We start from the raw sequence: 21,854 nt of genomic DNA, 5'->3' as shown, positions 1-21,854 counted from the left end.
TCCCTCTGGATGGCAGCCCATTTCTTTCAATATGTGGTATCCTTTCCACTGTGTTCCCCTCCACCAGGGCATTCTTCCCAGCTTGGTGTCACCCACAAACTCCATAAGGATGCTCCTCTGTCTCCTCCTCCAGAACTGATAAGGTACTGAAATAAGGAGGTCCTGGAATGCCTTAGAAATTCTACCCCAAACCAGAACTGCCTGAGATACTGCAGTAGGGCTGTGAAATTGTGGATTTGTTACACCCTGGTTTTAATTTGTGGAAAGACGCATTTAACACCCATTTGAAAGGCTTGAAGCCTGTATAAAATTAGGAAGAGAGGGAATCCTGCGTCCCTTTCTGCAGTTCAGATTTTTACACGTGAAATAGTGGTATACTCTATACCAATTGTGTTATACAATGATTTATCAAAACAATACAAGACCAGGGCCTCTGCTAAATAATTTATAAATCCTGATTTGACAACAAATGTGGCCAATGTGTGTTCTTTATACTGAGAAAGTGTTTAGAGGTTTACTACTTTGTTGTATAATTTCTGTTCATAAAGGTTGAATTCAGAAATTAAATGCTCATCAATACAGGTGCAATTCTCTAATATGTATTGATGCATCTCTGATTTGATTTAAAAACAAGCTACAAGGAAGTGTATCGCCTATCTTGAAGTATAGGAATGGTTATGTAATCATAAAGGGTTGAAAAAACAGGTTTAAATATAGCTACCTGAACTGTAGAAAAATACAACATAGAGTATGCCCACCTGGGAATGCTGCTGACTGGTGCTGGAAAGATGAATGAGCAGACACAGATAAAAATATTAATTAAAAAAACCCCAAACAGTTTCAATCAACAAAATTATGCCTATAAAATGTACTAAGCTGATTTCAATTTTTAAATTGTTATTCTGATCTACAAATGTCTGCCACTTCTGTTTGTTGCATGTTTGAGAGGTGATATCTAGCTCTTGCATAAAGCTAGGTAATAGTTTTTGTTTTCATACCAGTAATGCTAAATGGTCCCTCACAGAATGCACGTAGGGTTATTGTTATTCTAACAGTCTAGCTTTGTTATGAATAAAATAATTCTCTTGAGATGAAATGCTACTCAGCTGATTAAATGCTTAAACACATTCTTGCTGGTTGCAAAGCACCATCAATACTTAAATGGGGTTGGTAGTGTAACTAGATCATTGTACAGAGACCAAATGTATAGTTTTTATCTCTGATACACATAATTATTCTAGAAGACAAAAAAGAAAGTGCTTTTTCCTTTTTCCCCCCCGTAAATTGCACCTAGTATTTCTATGTCAATCCATTTGAGAGTTTTGTAATGAAATATGCAGTGAATTCAGATATGCTTGCTCCTTTCCATTCCTCTTAGCTTTATAATGGGGTTTTAACGCTTTTCTTAAAAATGTTTTACTGCTGAGAAAGCTTCAGCCAGGGCCAAAATAGCTGGAATTTTCTTTTTTTTTTTCTTTTTTTTTTTTTGAAAGCATAAGCATGTTCTCTCTTTTGTCTGTCTTGTGCAACCTTCAGTTCTGGGCACTGAAACATACAGGTTAAGATTTGTATTCTTCTTATCTGTTTCTTCTTGTGATTTTTTTTTTTTTCAGTAAACTGAATCAAGGGTTCTCATTGTGGATGGGCTTTTCTAAATTTGAGCAAATACTGGTTCTCCCATCTTCCTTACTTTTCAGTAACATGTTTCAGTAAAGTAAATGTTTTTATCATTATGTTTTCTCATATGTAGCTTTCCTATTCTTATAGCTTCATACATGGCCAAGCACACATGACATTCTTCTTTCTTAACGTTGTCAACTTTTCACACCAAAGATATGTCTGCTACAAATGGAAATACCAGAAGTACAGCAAGAATGGATAAAAGTGTACTACATACATTTCAGCAGCTGTTGTTTGTTTTTCTTACTGCAAAGACTCAATTTTTGAAAAATATGTTGAGATTTCCTCTTCAGAGTTTGTTTCTGTGATGGGATGCTCTTTTTTAAACTGTCAAAGTAAATAGGAGAAACTTTGACTTGTATGAAAATGTAAATATTTCCTTCTGATGTAGTTACTATTCAAATTGTAGTTTTCAGGAAACGACAAGCTCGGTATTAACATACTGGTCTAAAAATCCTGATTATACTGCTGTTGATGGAATGCTGAGAAAGTCCCTGAACTCCTTTGCCCATCTATAAATGGCTTTCGATCAGGCTTCATCCAGAGCCAGTTACTTCTCCGTCTTTAGTTGCCTCTGTAGAGGTGCTTATTGCAGAGCTGATGTGCATCCACTTTAACAACATCCAGAAACGCTGCTTTCTTTCCCCAGCACAAGGATTACTGACCTGTTCCACAGCCTGGGTAATCCTTGCATTAGAAGATTTGCTGTCAAATGGATGCTGGAAATTTCTACAAGAAATAACCTGCACATGGCATGTATCAGTTTCCAGAAAGAAGGGAGATAAACTTTCAGCACAGAATCATTTTACTCAGCTTCCTGTCACTTGATATGGTCCTGAACGCCCTGTCTAAAGATTTATCTGTCAGAAACAGAGTGGAGGTAAATTTCAAATAACTGCCTCCTAATTTGCTTTGGTGATTCTTGTTTTCAATAATACTAGTAAGGCTATCATGACATCTAGTGGATGGTAAGAGATGTTGGGCAAGGTTTAAAAAGCACTTAAAAATCTAAAATGTGAAAATCCAAAAGAATAAAAAGAAAAGTCATACCAAGGAGAGAGAAAAGAGCAGAGGGAACCCTGGAATGCAGTTCAGGATAATGTTTTATGGCTCTTCTTCAATCTGTAGATACCTGTTTTTCCAAAGGATCATGCTTTCTTTGACTGTTGAAAATCTTGATTGAAGTTAATACAGCTCTCAAAACTGTGGTCTTAATGGGACTGTGCTGTAACCCATGTAGGCCTCACAGAGAATTAGGGGAGATTTGGGAGTTTCTGCCTAGATCCATTTTCTGTGTGCATCCTGCCACTCACCACTGGTTTAAAAGAATTGGTGCTCCTGTATTCCAAGTGGGAAACCTATGCTTTAAACAGGTCAGATCCTGCTTCACATGAGCATGTGGATAATCTCATAATCAGGACTCACTGCAGCCCTCAGAGGGCCAACTACTGAGAGTGCTTCCCCTGGTTTAATTGCTTTCTCCTTCTCAATAAGGAATCCCTCTTGTTCTGGGCTCCCTATTCTCTGCAGAGATGAGATCCTGATGATGAGTTGGTGCATTTGTTCTGTCCACATTGGTCGTTGGAGTGTTGTCTGAAGCTTGGGCATGAAAACGAATGCATAACATTCAGCTGTTTGTTATGAGCCTTTGGTTTTGGTGAGCCCATTCAGCCCAGACTGTGCCTTCTTCATTATTTTACTCTTTGTTTAAAAGATTCTGAATATAATGGAGGAAATTCATTAAAGGCCATTTACAATTAAGAGCTACTCAGCAAAACTGGCAAATAAAAGTAACAGAACAAATCAGTGTTTTCAAAGTATTTTCAGCAGGACACAGTAGGAATACTAGCAAGTGTGAGTTTGTTCTCTGTTTTATAATAAATGTCTTGCTTCATCTCTCTTTTGGTTCCTTCTTAATTTTTTTTTTTCTCCCATGGTGTTGTGTTTAATCCAGTTAAAAATATATATCTACACTAATGTTTGAAGTTGATATTTTCATATACAAAGAAACCTGTCTACCTGATCCTAAACTTCTAATTGATATTTAATGTCATGAGTTTTTGTTTGGCAGTGAAACTGGAGGAGATGGAAAGGCTTTTGGTTCTATTTGTCAATGGATGAAAAGAACATTAAATTCATAGTATTGTGCACAAGTAAAAAGTTTAATTTGACATTTGTAAGTTCACATTTTCAAAACTAGTAAATAGAAATCTAAGCCAAATCCAACAGTAATACCATCCCCAAAACAAAATTTCAATCCTATATTTATATATGCTTTTCCCTTAAACCTAAGATTTAGATTTTGGCAAGCATCTAGTTTTAAAACACTTCCCTTAACCTCTTTGCTCTGTACTTGCTGAAGTAGCTTTTGGTTCAAAACCAATGAAAACAGTGAACACTGGAAAGAATGACAGAGAACTGATCAAGTGGGGCAAAATTTGTTTGAGATTCAGCAGATGATTGAAATTCTAGATTAAGGGCAATGATACTTCTGTGGTCCAGGAGAAATTAGTTAAGGTGTGTCTATAATCTTTCAAATCCTGACAGCATTATGACAAATGAATGAATGAGGCTCTAGTCACTTTCCAAAGCCTTTAAAAATTATCAGGACATTCAAATGTACTTGTTTTTCCCCTGACCATTGAACTTGCACTTTGTTGGATTAAAAGAGTGTATTCTGAAATCCAAACAGATACAAATTTACAAAATACCTAGGCCAACCCATGCCTTTCTATGATTTTGCCTAGAAGTGTGATAGATTCCTAGACCTGGAAAAGAGAAAAACTTTTTAAAGCAACAGGATAAGTTTCCCACCCTCTGGCATCTTGGAGATAGCATCTTCCCTTTGGGGTTGCTCCAAAACCAGGAGGAAATAAGGACCAATTAGATCCCAGAGATTATTAAAGATTTCAGATTGCCTTGTATATACTTCTCTTTCCTTATCAGAAAACTGTTGCGTTTTGAGATAGGGAAAGGACTCTAAATGCTGCTTTTTCTTACCAGTCAGAGAGGGCAAACTTTGATGTAGCTCTCCAGTTCCTAGCATGTCACAAGCCTCGAGCCAAGTACAAAACGTTGTAGTAGCAAACAGCTGCTGTCCAAATCTCTGCGGAGTCATCTGCCACGTAAGCACTGCGCAGCCAGAGACTGTACATCTGCTGACAAATCAGTCCTTCTCTTCAAAGACCTATCTCAAGGGACAGTTTTAGGGTTGTTGTTGCTATTATTAGCTAGATAAAATGGGTTTATGCCAAAGGTCCCTTTGGCTTCTGTGCTAGGCACTTCAGAAACTCATTTCCTTTACTGATGTCTGATGGGTGGACATAGGATTTGTTCTTCAGAAAGGTAAGCAGCATCTCTGGGAGGTCATTCTTAAAATGAAGCAAAGACTGTATAGCAATCTAGATCTGCTTTGATAAAACAGATAAAGTAGGAGCTTTCCCAGTTAGGGTCTCAGGTTTTACACAAGAATTCCTGTTTGCCAGCAGTGTTTTTAAAATTCAGTAAACCATATAGCCAAGTCAGATTGTGACAAACTGTGACATGAAATGTCAGTGAGGGAAAAGTGTTACATAACTGATCTTTGGGTGGTATGAAGACTGATGCTGAAATTAAGTGTCAAGCCTCTCTAATGTTGTTGAAAGTAATTTTCAGTTCAGAGAAACCATAAAACAGGAGAACCTCCATGCGTTCAATTAGTTAATGTCCTGTAGGAAACAATGTAACTGAATGAAAATGTGAAAATGTCACTGGTGCAGTAAATGTCCTTCTTGAGGAAAATGACACCATTTCATCACCAAGAATGGCCCCTGTGACAGCTGTGATGGGAACACAAACAACTGTTCATTACAACAAGCAGACACAAAGCTTGAATAGCTTCAAATCACTAAATCTGTTCTTTACTGCAATGCACATTTGCCCAACTAAACTGAAAACTCAGCTCTTCTAGGAAAGATGTTAAAAGAGAGCTGAGAATTCCAATCTTGTTCCATGTATTGTTTGCAAAGTCTTTCAGTCCTGCTGAGCAGCCTGCAATGATCAATGGGTTCTAAAGATGTTGCATATAAAGATGCAGATTCTCTGCTGCATCTCTGCTCCTCCTCTGAGTTATGATGAAGCTTTCTTAGTTGTGTCTGAGGCTTAGCTTTGCATATGCTGAGGGTGGAGAAGATAATACTTCTACTGAAAAATGAGACCACAAAATCAAGTGAAATCTGGTTAGCTAATACATATATACCAAGTACAAGTGTGTTTTCAGAAGTTTCTGTACTTTCAAGAAGTAAATTAATTCACTTGTACACCCTATAGGTTTCAAAGAGAATTGAGCAAAGTTTTCTTATACCACAGTAACATCACAAATGAAATCTTGAATTCCAACCTGTAGAAATAGAGTGATAGTTAAACCCACCTGCTTCCTTTTCCCCATCATAGGTATACAGACAGTAATAATTATGCCTGCATTCTTTTTGGTTAATAGTTTCTTTATCCAGAACACGGATGAACCTTGCTATGGAAGTACTCATAACAATGTCTGGAATTTTAGTGAAATTTCTTAATAACACTTACACCAGTGCTGTTTTGGAGTACTGGATTCTGAAGGTGTTCTACGTACTTTTGAGTATGGAACTGCATCTGTTTGAATAGCTGCACGTTTTGCTGAAATTACCCCCCATTCCAATTGACTAGCCTGTATTATTTTATTTTTACTTGGAACTTCTCTTCAGTGTACTGCAATGAGAACTTTTCTGCTTCGGGTGTAAAATCTAAGTATTTCTTAGTTGTACCACAGTGCTGAATAGATGCATCCACCAATATAAAGTCCCAAATGTTCTGGAAAGTGAACATTTATTTAGCAGGAGTTCATTCCTGTTCATAACAACTTTCTCCCTAAACAAACCAAACAAAAGGGAAAGGAAACACAGAAAAAAATGGGAGGATTTGTTCCGAGCAGCAGTGTCAAAGTCTGGTGTTGGAATCAGAGCTGTTAGCTGCTGCTCTCTTACATTGTCTGCTGGAGTATGGTGCCTCCTAGTGTTCCACTCTTGCACAGATTACTGTTTATAACTCTTACGATTTTAATAAGCTCATTTTAGATATTTCACAATAATGTATTTTTATTTTGTGCCCTTTTTTTTAGATTCTTAGATTAATGTTTATAACTTACGATTTTAATAAGCTCATTTTAGATATTTCACAATAATGTATTTTTATTTTGTGCCCTTTTTTTTTAGATTCTTGAGACTAAATAACAATTTCTTTGTTTTTATTTTGGCAAAGTGTTATCTAATAGTTCCCATCTACAGGCTTTCAGGCTGGTGTCAAAATACCTGCTGTCTCCTGGAGAAAGCCGTCTTCTTCACCAACCTGTGACAAAAAGGGAACGTGGTCATGCTGGATTTGAAATTCCTCTCACTTCATTTCTGATGACTCTGTTCTGTGCATGTGTTTGTGCTTATCTGCATCTTTCATATATATAAACAGGCATTTTCATATACATATGAATTATGTATATTTGTATGATCAATAATATTTCACAGAGCATTTTCTTGGCAATGTGTTGGAATTTTTTGCTTTTCATTAGTAATCACCACTGGTGTAAGTGGTGCATTAAATCATTTTGTTGCTGGAGACTTTCAGGAATAGTCTTTCATTTGGTTCTGAATTTTAAGAAAGTTAAAAGTAGTGTTTTAATAGAAATGTCTTTATTAGTTCATTAATGACTAAACTAATCTTCTGCCCTTTAACAGTGAAAATTTATCTTTACTATGATGTACTTAATATGCTTGTGATATTTGAGACACAGCTGATTGTTGATTGTGGCCTTATATCTGTTAATGCACTTAATTATTTCTTCCCAACATTTTTTTGCCATAAAGGAGAAGAGAAAACAAGTGGATAACTTAAAAAATGTGTTATATGTGTCTATATAGTTACATTATGTTAAAGAGATAGTGCTGTACTGTATGTCAGAAACATAACATGGTAAACCACATCATTCTGTTCTGTGTTCAGTAGCTTATAGACTAAGTCAAAGCAACATATTCATATTTTTTCCAGATGGCTTTCAACTTATTTTTCTCTGACCAAATTATGATTAATGTTCTGTTTACCCTTCCTTATCCCTTTTTCTTTTACTTAGTTGATTTCTGAATGTTTCCCTTTATTCCTGTGATCTTTCCTTCATAGCGGCACTGTCTCGGTGAAGCTTTGCATAAATCTATCAGCAATGTAAGTGATTTGCACTTACAGCTCGTGAACAGGGCATGCTTGCACTAATCAACCTGCATATCCTGCAGTACTGCTTTACAGCTTAAGCCCATGAAATGGGAGACATGGTAATACTTGGGAAGAGAACATGTGCTGCTATCAAGCTTGTGTAGTGCATCGCCTCATCTGTGTGACTGTGTGTGTCACTGGCATCGAACACTGTGTACGTGGCCATAACATGAACAGCGTCTTCATGTCATTGTTAATGCAAGCAAGCTTGTGGGCAGTGCAGATGTGTATTGCAGAGCTTTCTACAAAGCATGGGATTGATGCTCTGTTATAATTTGCAGTTTTGCAGTGTAACTCATAATTGTAGCCAAACTGTTTTTCTTTTTTTTTTTTTATTCTCACTAATGTTTTTAATGTGCTGGAAACTTGGGATAAATTATCGGAAGTTCAGAGAATGGTGTTTAGAGCTGTTTTCTGTTGAATCCTCACTACAGAGGTGTAAGGAAGGGGTAGTCCAAAGACATACAAAAAGAGGCAATAGTGTTCTCAAAACATGCTCTGAAGGATATCAGTCTATGCACTGAATAATCAAAATAATATTTAAAATCACATGCTCCTCTAAAAAGACTGATATTTTAAGCTTTTTTTGTACTTTTCAACATCAAAACAAATTATTAGAAGGGTAAACTAATCTGACTTGCTTGCTAGAATCATTTAATCCTCATTGTCCTTTATTTTCTGTATGGTCTATTGATGCAAACAGACATCTCCAGACATTGACTCATTTCAGGCTATGGTTTTGCAGTCACATTAATCTGGTGGAAGGATGAGCTGCTCTTGCTTATTCCTGTTCTGTTCAAAGATGGCTTCCTGCCCAGATGTCAGACTTCTCTTTGTCATCTCAGTTAAAATGTTTTCCACATTTCCAAGACAGAAATGAAAACAAAATTGTTTTGCCTTGGTCCATGCTCAACATATTTATAATTTATATACTGATAATTGTCAGAATTTGGAGCAGGAACTTAAGTGAGAGATAGATTTAACTTCAAGCCAAAAATACATTTTTCATGTTATTTTAATAAAAGTTTGCCTAAGTTACTGTGGTTGACTCTATTTGACTGTTATCATGAAAGGCTTCTTAGAGTGTGATCATTAAATTACCTGAGGTTCTGCAGGACTGGGCAGGACTTCCCCCTAGAATTGTACCTCCTGGTGGCCAGGACAGGACAGTGGTGAGAAACCTGAGGGACAGAAGTATGGTTGAAGGGACCAAGTAAGAATGGGCTTACAGATGAAGAGAAGGACCAGGTAGGTATGAGGTTACAGAAACGTGGGAAGGAGAAAAGGGCCCAGTAGCGAACATGAGATGAATTAGAGTAGATGGGGGTGTGAGTAGACCAAAGGAAAGTTTAGGTAAAATAGCTTTTTCTTTTTTTTCTTTTTTTTCTTTTTTTTTTTTTTTTCCTGCTTTTTTTTGACAACCACATTCCAGAATGAGAAGCAGATGCATTAATGAAAATTCAGAGCTGGCCATGCTGGCAGGTGGATTATGCAAACTCAAGTGGTGTGAGTTTCTAGGGGTGAAGAGAAAAAATACAGTATATATTATATATAGATATTAAATGAATGTAATAACCCACAGTGATGGTAGATTATCAGTAGAGTTACACTGGTGCTAAAAATATTTTATTTTATAGGTTGTTGATAAATAAGTAAGGTAAGAAACTTTGCAGCTTATAAAAGCTTATTCAGAATAGAACAGCTGTAAAAGGCCAAGGGACTTGGCAATAAAATATCAGATTAAGGCCAGTGTAGATAAATGCAAAATGATACACAAGGAAAGAAAAATTGTAACTTTTTCTGTAAAATGATGAGCCTTACCTTGACCTGTTACAACTAGAAAATAGGTTTGGGGACGCTGATGTATAATTCTATGAAAACATCACCTCAGTGCTCCCTAGGACTCTCAAAAGCAAATAGAACTTTAGGAATATAGGAGAGAAACAGAAAACATAACATGTAAAACCATATAAATCACTACATAAAAACAGAGTTTACTCTCATGTCCAATAACTTGTGCTGCTTTGGACTCCTAATCTTAAAAAAGAAGTAGTAGAAAAGGGGTAAAAGTAGGAAAAATGTGATCATAGATAGGAAATAGCTTTCATACAAGGAGATAAGCCATACATTAAGCCAAAGCAGTTCAGTATGGCAGAGTTTGTAAGGAGGGAAATGGTAGAGCTATAGAAACATAAGTAGAATACAGCAAATGAAAATGGAACTTCTTTTCACTCCTTTCCATTACGAATACTGAAGATCATCATGTTAAATTGGCATGTCTGCATGGAACTTGATGCAGGATATTATGGATACTAAAAGCTTTTATGGGCTCAAATAATAGTTGTTATTATTTCTTCTATAAATCTGCTCCAAAATACTTCTTCTGGTTTAAGAAACATTGCTAGTTCCAGAGTCAAGCTCCCTACGTTTATGCTTGGCCTTTTTTTTCTAGAGTAATCCTGGTTGGCCCTTTCTGCAGGCAAAACCAGAGATTGGACAAAACTTTGGTCTGACATTACACAATCTTTATATGAAATTTGTATTTAATGTAGTTAGTAAAAGATTTTGCAAAATGGAGTGTAGGCCTTCCCTACGCTCCTTTAATAGTAGCTAATCTTTTCCAAAGGTATCTGAAGTACAGTACTATTTATACAATGTATGTTAAAGGTAGAGTGTATGTTCCCAGACACAAAGACCTTGTGAATCTGAAATACAACAAGCTATGCTTTTTTCATTTAAATTAGTTTGATTTTTGTTTTCTTTTGCTTCACTTCTAATTTTTGTTTCTGTAGCTTTTTTCTTTCAAGTGTGCTTAAGCTGTGTCCTTCTAAAAAAAAACTTAACCCACGTGTTTGGCAGCAATGTTCATGCTAGAGGTTGTACTTGGTATGCTGCAATTAATTTTTTGCTAAGTGGTGGATTTAATGTTCTCTAACTCAATAACTTGATGTGCAATGTCGTTATGAATTTGACATAATTAATTTTAAGATATGCTGAATCAAATGACACTATCAGACTTTCATTTATAATTCCATATTATGCAATGCTCTGAGGCTTGAAAAGTATCCTTACTGATTAAAATTCTTTGTCACTTGGCAATTTTATTATCCTTCTTTTGAATCACTGTAGCAAAATTCTCTTTTGGTTAAATCTTGTTCCTAGAACCATGGAGGGTATCTCATGGCTATAAAGGGAATACAGGTTTAGTACTTTTAGTCTGAAAAGATGCTATCTGATGTGTATAACAAAGTATAATATTATTATGAAAAGGAAATGGGACTAAAAAAGGAATATAGTGTACTATAATACTTGTTGGATGAAAAGCATCGTTTGTAACATCAGGTATTTCTAAGAAAATTAATTGTTTGTGACTCAGATTGTTTAGATCTTGGAAACAAGCATAAAAATCATTCTCATAGTCTTACTGAACTAACAGAAAAATGTGTGATGGGAAATCCATCAAGTGTTACTTTCTTTTTTTTTTTTTTTTATGTTGAATGGTACTGTTTCTTTCTAAATGAGAAAACCACTAGTAAGGTGGGACCATAGAATACAAAAAGATATAAAAACCAATGTAGATGTCACAGGTTGTCCTCCCCTATTCCAAGTACAAGATTGTCCTTGCAGAATGGGTATTCCCCTGAACAATAGTTTAACAATCCAGTGTTTGATTCCAGACCTTGATAGTGTCATTTTTATTGATCTTTTATATAAAACCTAAATAATCTTTAATAATTTGGCCATTAAAAATTGTTTTACAGGTAGTGCTGCAGTATGAACCAACCAATATGATAATCCTTACAAAACCACTAAAATGTCACTATTATCTCTCTGATTCTCTACATATAACATTAACAACAGATTTAGTGGATGGATGACATTGCTTGTCTGTCTTTTAGCTAACGCTCTTGCTCTAAAATTTCAAATGTTTTCTGCTTCTGAATGTCATCTTTACAGCTGATGTTGGTATTAATGACTAATGAATATTTGCTGTTCTGTTGTGGGTTAGATCTCCTTACTGAAGCAGAATCTGGAGATGCAGCTTTCCCAGTCACAGAGCTCTTTGCAACAGCTACAAGCCCAGTTCAGTCAGGAGCGACAGAGACTGACTCAGGAGATCCAGGAATTAGAAGAAGAGCATCAGCAAAGGCATAAGTCACTTCAGGAAGCCCATATCCTTGCCTTTCAAAACATGGAAGAAACAAAAGAGCAAGAACAAAAGGCACGTTCATATGGCTACTCCAAATTCTGTATAGAATATTGCCATTTTAGCATTTTGCATACATGGTTGGAATTAGTAAAGAATTTGCATAACTACTAAATTTCCTTTTCAGCTGATGTATTGTAGTAATACTGTTATCCAGTTAAATCTGAACAAGACATATTGAAAGTATTTTCTAATGCTGGCATTGTTTCATGTCTTACTTTATATACACATATATAGCTGTGTGTATAGGTATATAAAATTATTATAAACACAATGCATTTCTTTATGGTAGATTGGCATTGTTACCCTTAACATTATATTCTTATTTTGATTTTGAGTAGGAATTTTCCATTATAGTGAAGTTTGCATGTATTTTCTGTCAGTAGACTCATTTGAAATGTATTTTATGTTTTCCTTATGTTAAAAATTGTGTTAGCTGTGTTCTGTGACTTGCAAGATAATTTTCATACCCCACTCAAGATACTTTTTTAAAACCTTGACAAAACCAGCTATAAATTGGAATTTTGGTAATGCATGGTATGGGAGGGGTGGTATCTTAAGGTTTTTTAAGTTCAGCTCCAGAGTGTGCCTTTGCAATCAGTTTTCACACTATGTACCCTGAAGATCAGAAGGTGTGTACCAGGAACATGATGCTTCATACAATTCCATAGGGAGTAAACATGGGTGTCCTTAGGGAGCAGAAGTCCCCAAATCTGTGAACACTAGACCTGTACATGAAACTGCACCTTATTACATTGCTTGTTTTTGTAGATATATCCATGGATTGATTTTTTTTTTGCTTTTCCAGCTGTGAGCCGAACTGGTTTTGTGCACAGATAATCTTGGTAACCATCAACCACTGAAAAGAAAAAATATGTTAGGAGGATAAGAAAAATATGAGTAGTACTAGAGTGGTTTTTTCCTAGAGTATGTCAATGCCTGCTTTTTGTTTCCAGTTGTTTATTGTGTAATGCTTTATAAATTCTTTAATTTGGTGTGGAACAAATTTTGTCAATTTTGATTCCATAGGAATTAGAAGAACGTTTACAACAGAAGCACTCAGAAGAGCTTCATGCACTGAAAGAAACACATAAACAAGCCATGGAAGGCTTTAAATTGGAGATGGAACAGGAACTTCAGACTCTACGATTTGAGCTGGAGGATGAAGGAAAAGCTATGTTAGGTACACTATTTTCAAATTTGAAAATGGGTCCAAAACCATTATTTCTGTTCATGCAAATATACATGCACATATGTGTGTGTGTATATTGTGACACTATAGTGTCTCTCTGAGTCATTCAGTGTTGACCTAAGTGTTCCTCTTAGAGTCACTATAAGCCTGAATATGTAAGCCTAGGCTCTTCACTTTGGAAATACCTCACTCTTGAGGCCTTTTGAAAGGAGTAAGCAATGAAAGTTCCTGATGAAGAACTGGTGTTTTCAGAAAACAACAGGAATAAAACACAGGACAGTTACTTAACTGATGTAAAGTGTGTTTTAGATCAGCAGCAATACCAGATGGAGCTGGACTGTTGCTGTTAACTGATATAAACATGTCCAATTTAAACTTCTCTCTTTGTTCATGGTAACCAGCTTCCTTGCGCTCAGAGCTAAACCACCAACATGCAGCAGCAATTGACCAGCTGAGGCACAACCATCAACAAGAACTGGTAGCTGCCAAAATGGAGCTTGAAAGAAGCATAGAACTTGGCAGGCGACAGGTAGGAGGCATGGCTGGCAACTGGCTGTAAAATGGCATGGTCAATATTAATTTTTCCCTTTGCTGGAGGCAAGAACTGTTGTGAACAAACAAACATGTAATCCTTCAAAATCATCCAGCAGCAGCCACTAATGCATTCCTACCAGTTTCTTAAACTTCCTTGCTTAGCTTTTTCTGCCTTTTAAAACCTCATTCAAAGCCTAGAAAAGGCTCCCATATCCAGGTAGTTTCCTCTCAGAACTGCGTAGCTGTGGGAGGCAAGTGCCCATTCTTGCAAAATTGTCTTCATCTTCAGCTGCCAGCAGGAAGGAGAAAGCTGTTTCTCTTTGAAGCCTAAGAGATATGGCAAAATAAGTGATTGCTTATAGTGAAAGGATTGCTTCAAACTGAAGAAAAAAGTACACAAAAAGACCCCACCAAAATGAAGTTCCCAGAGCCAGTATGAACTACCTTTGCTTTCAGTAGCAAACTGATTAATTCACCTTTTATTTTTCATTTTATAGACCATCAGTTTTTCTGGTAGTAGGTAAAAATTCAAAGTTTAACCTCTATTGAAAGCCAGACTCCTGGAAATAAGAGGACTGGAAAATTACCTCTTTATTTGCCTATATAATAGGCTTTTCAAGATTGATTTACTGATAATCCAGCACCAAGGAGGAGGAGTTGGTTTAGAAATATATCAACAGAGGAAACAGCGTTTGTTAGACATAGCTTTTACACAAAAACAGAGACAGTCAAAGATGAGCCCTTTTTTAGTTACTCCTTGCTGGTTTAACAGTGTGGGCACCAGAGGCAAAAAACAAAGTGTTGTCATGCAGGATTTAGGATATAGTTTCAGTCATGTGTTGTTTAAGCCCAGAGTCTGGCATCTAAATGAGATGTCAGAAAAAAAAGTTCAAATTACAAGAAATGTTATTTGATCCAGCCAAACAGGGTGTACTTTTTGCCTCAGTATAATGATCTGTTAAAGATCTGTTAAGCCTGGGTTGTACTGAGGTTCCCTGTGTTAGAATGCTCATCAGTTCACAGGATCAAGCTTGAATGAGATGGAGAGTAGTCTGATCAGGATGATTATATTTGCTACTTCTTGAAATATTTATATGCGTAGATGTAAAATTTTCCTCTGCTTTTTATAACTTTAACATAGTCTTTATATAGGGAGATACATATTTATATTTAATTGTCTGCCCTTAAAGATGCCCTAAGAAGTTGGTGCACTATTTGTATTTGGTGCACATTGAAGGCACAAAACACAATTGTACATAAAACTACTTTGGAATATCTGCTGATTTTCTCTGTGCAAACTACATGGTCATTAAATACTGTGAAACTGTAATAAGTGGAATAGATGGAAATAGAAAACTCTGAAAAATTTGTCTTCATTACAACATTTCTAAATCAAGGAGGCTCATTATCAAAGCCATTGGAATGGGTTCCAGCTGGGTTTCCCAGATATTAACTTCATTGGAATTTCTTATGCAAAAAAAAAACAAAAAAAAAAAAAAAAAAAAAAACCCAAAAAAAAAGACTTTTCTTGATTTGTTGGACACAATATCAATATAACATAGACTATATAACACATATTCTGCTGTAAGATATTTATGACCTATGTATATATTGTAAGATAGGAGACTTGAGAATCAGTTTTTGTTTGTGCAGGGCATACATCATGAGCAATTTTCTCCCATTGAATGAGGCTGCAAGGGAGAATAATGTTTCTCTGGATCCTAAGCTGATGAGGCAGAGAAAGTGAAATGCCCAGGCCCTGGATCTTAGTGCTACCTATTTTTTTTTCTTGTATGTATGGGCAAAAGGAAAATGTGATGAGCTACACCAATTTTAACAGGCAGTGATAATCATGGGTTTTAACTCTTCTTGCAGATGGAAATAATTTTTTACATAACTTAGATTTCCTCTTTCTTTGTACTTGTACACAATAAAAAAGCCCTTTGCTTTGATAATAATTTGTGTCAGCATCAAAAACTGGAAAAATTGTCTGTTGGATGGAAAATTCTGCTCAGATGTTTTCTTCCAAAAGCAAGTATTGTAGGCATCACCTCTAAGAAACAAGTCTATCTAAAATACTTTTTGATGCTTTTACTTATATCATAGGAAAAAGAATTTTTGTGCCGAATATCAGATCTACAAGATGAACTGAGGCATCGAGACCATCATATAGCTGAACTTGACAAAGAGATTCTGCATCTTCATGAAAATATAAGTGCATTGACAAAGGAATTAGAGTTTAAAGGGAAAGAAATTCTCAGAATACACAGTGAATCCAACCAACAGATCAGGTATGAATTTTTCCACTGTAAATTCAAACCTGTATTGTTTCACTTACCATTTTACTTTAAAAAAATTACTGTATGCAGTTTTAAATTTATCCTCTTAATCAAGTCATGTCATATCATTTAGTCTTCTTTAGTAAAGTTCACCCCTTTACTAGTAAAGTTAATGACTATGCTGTGCAGTTAAGTGACTTTTCAGTGACACATTTTGCCATATTTTAGTAGCAGGTCACTCAGGTATTGGGTTTTTTTTCCAAGTCATTTATTGTTTGTTTATTTTAAAAAGCATTAAAGGAGATGCATTTTCCATGAAATAAGCTAGAACATTGGAGAACAGTAAGTAGTAGGCTTTGATGAATCAGTAATTCCTTCTGTGTTGTCTGATATTATGTAAGAGCCATTAGAAGCATGGCAGAAAATCATGATGAACAAAAAAGTCTGATTTTAGAATAACTCTTTTTTTAACAAAAACTAAATTAAACAGGATGCATGAGCAAGATTTAAGCAAGAAACATGAAAAAGAGCTGGATGTCTTGACAGCAGATCACATCAGAGAGAAACAAAGCATGCTGGCAGATTTTAATAAGACCCAAGAGCTGCTCAAGGAAATTAATTCAGCTTTACAAATTTCGTAAGTTTTGTTGCATTAAAAAGAATTGTATGTAGCTGCGCTTGAGTGAATAGTTTATTCTGGTGTCCATAAAGTCCTGAAGATACTATAGAGATGCAGAAGTACAAATACCTCAATAAAGTATGGGGGCTAATCTTGCATTCTTTAGGCAACACAATTTTATCATCTTTAAGGAAATGTAGTGAGGTAAGTTGTTAAGGGTTTGAGACAAAAAAAATTCAGGTAGGAAATATTAAATCAGTGCAGTTCCTAGAAAACTGGAGAAAATTTCAAGTGGTTTCTTCCTCAAAATTTAATACATCTGTTTTGAGAACACAAGAATTTTTTCAGCAAGTTTTTAAACTTATACAGTAGTTACTACTGCTAAGAAGTGAGATTGTAGCATGAGTGATGCAAACACTTTCAGGTTTAGTAGCATAAAGAAAATTAGTGTGTGAAATGGATTGTATGGGCATAACAAAACAGAAGACTTAAGAGTTTGTCTGAATCAAAATGCCCCCAGGGATTAGACCACTTGATGGTGGTAGAAGTGATATAATAGTGTGTCACCAACCAGTGTTTTCCTGTCTTCACATCCTTCATTCTCTGTCTCTGTGGTGTTACCCATTTGTTTCTGGCTCAGGTTTCATAGTACGTTGAGGGCTTCCTGCCACGAAGTTGTCACTAAGGGATTTGTATTTGCAGCATGGAAGATGTATAGCAGAGAGAAGAAATTGGTTCTAAGTTTTTGAGAGGAAGCTTTTCTAAATAAGTGTCAGTTACAAATGGACAGTAAAGCCAAAATGCATCTAGCTTTTTCTGGATAATGAGCCCTCAGAAATTGTATAAAATGGTATAATGAAATGGTTATAAAATTCCAGTTTTGACCCCCTTGTAATTGTCCACATGCATGCTCTAATGTCCTGATAAATGTGGTACCTTGCCATTCAGTAAATTAGGTGTAAGCTGCCTCCTGTTTGCTGCATTTATCTTGTATGAGAAACAGGCCTATGGGCAGCCGCACCAGAACTGTGTTGGAAGTGTTTACCCTAAATGTTTTCTGCATTAAGTTGTTTGCTTCTCAGTGTCAGGGATTTTTCTGAATTTAGCTGGTTTTCTGCTCCTCCCTTTTGCTCAATTTAGAGCTTTGAGAAGGCAGCTACTGGCCAAAAATCAGCAACCATTATCCAGGGTGCCCTGACCTGGCCTTCAGTGTGTTATTTCTCTGTTCACACTGAAGCAAGAAGCTGTCCAAAGAGGAAACTACATAGAAAAGCTAACAAATTAAAAAAAAATAAAAAAACCAACAAAAACAAACCAAACAATACCAAAACCAAACCAAAAAAAGCCCCCAAACCAGAACAAAAGCAAAAAACCCACACACCCCCGCCACCAACCCAGAGAAGTTTTATGCAGCTGTTTCTCAAGTAACTGTTCCCAGGTTCAGCCTCACCTAAAGCATGGCCTCATGAATGTTTGTAAAATAGAGAATGTGTCTTGGAGTACTTGAGAGTAGATGTCATTAATTAGGCTCTACAACTAAAGTCTTAAAATTACAAATTATCTGTTTGAAACAGAAAAAAACTCCAGTTCTCTGAAATACCTGAAAATAAAATGCAGCTGTGTGTAACTATCTACTATACTCTGGGGATCTGTGTACAATAGCTTAACCCAGCATAAAAAGTGTACACAAAAATTAAGCCAGCTGAGGCTATTTCTGTTCTGCTGAGTCAAATGCCTTCTCTGCAAGTAAAAACAATCATGTTGTTCTCATTCATATTGTTTTATGTAATTACATTGTATAATCTCCTCAGAATATGTACAGGTTATTTGAAGGTTATAAAATTATCAATATAATTTAATATTAACTGCTTTTTCAGCTGCAAATCAAGGTGAAATCTCAGAGTTGCTTTTGAAGAGAAAATATTTATCTGAAGTGAAAAATTAGGTCTGATTCCAGGTGTCTGCAGTTTATTTAATTCTTGTGGAATTAGGCTTGTTCTGATTTAGATTCAATTTAATTCACTGATTTTTCTCAGAGTTTGATTGGGATTTCCTTTCTTTTTTCGTTAAGTTTGTTAAATTTCTTGAATCTGTTCTGATGATTGGTTCACTAATCTGCATCAGGGCTGAATACGTGAAAGATATATTTTAGTACCTTCCTTTGAAACTATATTTAGCATCATTAGCATGTTATTAGTTTAAAGGAGACACAAAAATTTGAAACTGTCATGTCTTCAAAACTTGTTCTTTAAGTAAAAGTGATATTTTTGCAGTTATATATACAATTTCTCTCTCGGTTGGCTTATTTCACTTCTCTCCTTTAATGCTTTCCCACCAGGCATTTCAAATTTCCTCTTGGTTTTTTTTTTCAAATGTTTATCAGTTGTTACATTAGATATCCTAATATCCAAGTGTTATTCCTTTTGTTTTGCAGCCCATTCCTTTATTTCATCTCTAACGTACTAAGTAGCTTTTTTGTGGAGAGGAATTAGTTACCAGTTAATCTTCAGTGTTCTTGGGTATCTTCTGTTCACATGAACTGAGGAAGACGCTGTGCTTTTGAATGCCTTATTTTTAGCCTGACTTACAAGTGGCCCTTTTCAAAAATGCAGTAGTGCATGCACAGGAAGGATGTTAATTTTTTAGAATGTTCCCTAGATTATTAGCTGCTGGAGCAAAAGTTACTGTTATTGGAGCTTTTTTGTTTCTTTTGTTTCTTAACTGTCTAAAGTGGGAGAGAACATAGAAATTAACTTCCTTCAAGGTGGTAAGAAAGTCATCCTCTGTTTTTACTCCCTGAACTCTCTTTTGTACTTATCAAAAATGTGACTATTCACTCATCATTTAACACTGGGTCAGGCTAAAGGGGATATTCTTCTTTTCTATAAAGTTTAGAAGAAATGGAAGAAAAATATAAAAACAGAGAATCAAGACCAGAAGACTTGCAGCTTATCTCAGAACTGAAAGACCTAATTGCAGAGCGGGACCAGCTCATAAAGAAATTGATTGTAAGACTTCTATGCTCTCTCGGTGTAATATCTTGGCAAATATAAAAGTTAATCTGATTCAAAGTGTTTGAAAGGTATTTAAAGAACCAATTCTGCTAGCATGTTATTCATATTCTTTGACACATTATTCCTTTGGTTTCAATGACTCATAATAGTAAAACTAATTAGATACAGAGTGTTTCCCAAAAATCAAACATAATACATTATTACAAGAAGTATTTTGACATCCTTTATCAGATGTCTCCTGCCTCCAGTCCGGGAACAAGGCAGCCATGTAAGCCATATAAGAATTAGTTTCTTCTGTGAGGCTTCTAAGATCAAGATCCTGACCCACTGAGCTTCCCAAATTCAGGCACAACACCCTGGCTTGGGTTAGTCTGATTAGATCCCAATTAAGAAGCAAGAAGGAATGAGGAAATCAAAATTGAGTAAATATCAGTATTTAACTATAGTGATTCTTTTGCATAATCTGCTAGACTGTGCTCACACTCAAGACCACGGAACTGCATAAATAGAAATTATTTAGATCATTCTATATAATAATATATAAACATGAAATGCAATTTTTATAATTGTCAGTTTATTTTAAAATGTAATCATAAATTCATCTGAGACCATTTTACAGGCAGATTTGGCCACTAACTGATTGAAAATGCATAAAAAGGAGTTTCTATCTGTTGTTCTTTTTAGGAGGACAAAAAGTTCTATCAGCTGGAGCTAGTAAACAGGGAGACTAACTACAACAAAATGTTTAATGCAAGCCCTAATGTTGGTGTTATTAATCCATTGGTGAAGGTATGTTCCATGGACTTCATTGCTAAAGTAAAGAAAAAGAAATCTAAAGATATAGTAAAAAGAAAAGATATACGTCTATGTGTGTGTGCCTGCATCTATACGTAAATCATTCTTAACAGACATGTTCAAAACAAGGAACATAGTTTTCCATTTGTCTACTTATTTTTTGTGTAGGCTTGTTTCTTTTGTGTTGTTGAGAGATCCACTGATGCTGTTGCACTGGTTTGCGTGACATGTGTGACATAAAACACAGGTCCTTATCACAAAACTGCAAATTTAAAATGGAAAAGTGACAGAAAGGCAATAGAGGGCAGAACTGTATCTTGCAACAGAGAGCAGTGACACCCCTAACTGGTTTTAGTTTCATCATTTTTCTTGGTTATTATGGAAAGTGCAAGGGCACTTAGCGCTTTTTGGGAAGCAGTCAGGGTGGAAGAGCATTAGAAAGACAAGGTGGAGGGACAGTAAAAGGAAGGGAATAAGGGTAAAAAGGGGAAGGGGAAGCACATGTGAAGGGCATGGAATGAGTCTGAAGGGGGAAAGACATAGAGTAAGATTGGAGAAGTGGAATGGCAAACCAGTATGGACAGTGGATGCTGCAAGAGACTGAAGTCAGTCTCTAGCCTTCTCAGTTATTGTCACCACCTATACAAGTGAAAGCACTTCAGTAGCAACCTTTGCCAGTTCTCTCCATCCTGCTGAATAGCAGCCAGGGAAGGCTGCTGTACACACTGACATAGTAGCCTTCCTGTGAGGTCAAAAGCCAGCAGCATTCCTTCTTGAAGAATATGGATAGACTGTGGTAGAGTACCTAAATTCTCTTTCTTTGCTCCACTTCAGGAGTGAGTCCTCTGACATTTCCTTCCTCCTTGTGATAGGTCATTTCACTTGCATGGAAGGGAAAGTGAAAGCTGTAGAGATGGAAGTTGGGAAGGTTCTGTAGCAGAGACTAAAACCTAAGGGGGCACAACCTGAGCAGCTCAGATTCTCAGGAGCTTCAGTGATCAAGGTTCAGGCTCAGGTTATATAAAAGGAAGTCTGGCTCCATTATTTGAGATCAGGCTGTGTTTTTTAGCCACCCTTACTGCAGTTTCATGTCAGATCAACATATTTTGCACTCCTGCACAAACTTTTGCTGCAAAATGTCGATACTCTCCTATTATTTTAACAAGCCCAGCAGTTCTCCCAAGCTTATCTAGATGCCTAATTTTTATGCTAACTGCATAAAAGAAATTTGTTTGGGCCCATTAGAGACAATACCAGG

The 21,854-nt window shown here is 36.0% G+C and overlaps 1 protein-coding gene across 10 annotated transcripts in view; it reads left to right on the top strand.

The window, feature by feature from the left end:
* The window catches only part of FAM184A (family with sequence similarity 184 member A), a 72,290-nt gene that overhangs the window by 44,363 nt on the left and 6,073 nt on the right, over nt 1-21,854 (top strand). For 2 of the 10 annotated variants that reach the window (XM_041470070.1, XM_041470064.1), the window contains exons 10-17: nt 7,867-7,908; nt 11,966-12,178; nt 13,193-13,346; nt 13,757-13,884; nt 15,996-16,180; nt 16,659-16,805; nt 19,678-19,795; nt 20,486-20,590. In XM_041470070.1, coding sequence (XP_041326004.1) covers nt 7,867-7,908; nt 11,966-12,178; nt 13,193-13,346; nt 13,757-13,884; nt 15,996-16,180; nt 16,659-16,805; nt 19,678-19,795; nt 20,486-20,590 — 1,092 coding nt within the window. Of the gene's footprint in view, nt 1-7,866; nt 7,909-11,965; nt 12,179-13,192; nt 13,347-13,756; nt 13,885-15,995; nt 16,181-16,658; nt 16,806-19,677; nt 19,796-20,485; nt 20,591-21,854 lie in introns of those variants that run through there. The other 8 variants (XM_041470072.1, XM_041470073.1, XR_005955359.1 and 5 more) reach the window with 7 other exon arrangements.

The sequence above is a fragment of the Pyrgilauda ruficollis genome, unplaced genomic scaffold (assembly GCF_017590135.1).
Source record: "Pyrgilauda ruficollis isolate IOZ18807 unplaced genomic scaffold, ASM1759013v1 scaffold24, whole genome shotgun sequence".
In the NCBI taxonomy this organism is placed as follows: Eukaryota; Metazoa; Chordata; class Aves; order Passeriformes; family Passeridae; genus Pyrgilauda; species Pyrgilauda ruficollis.
Note: the sequence above shows the minus strand (reverse complement) of the source record. Positions and strands in the feature narration are given on the sequence as shown.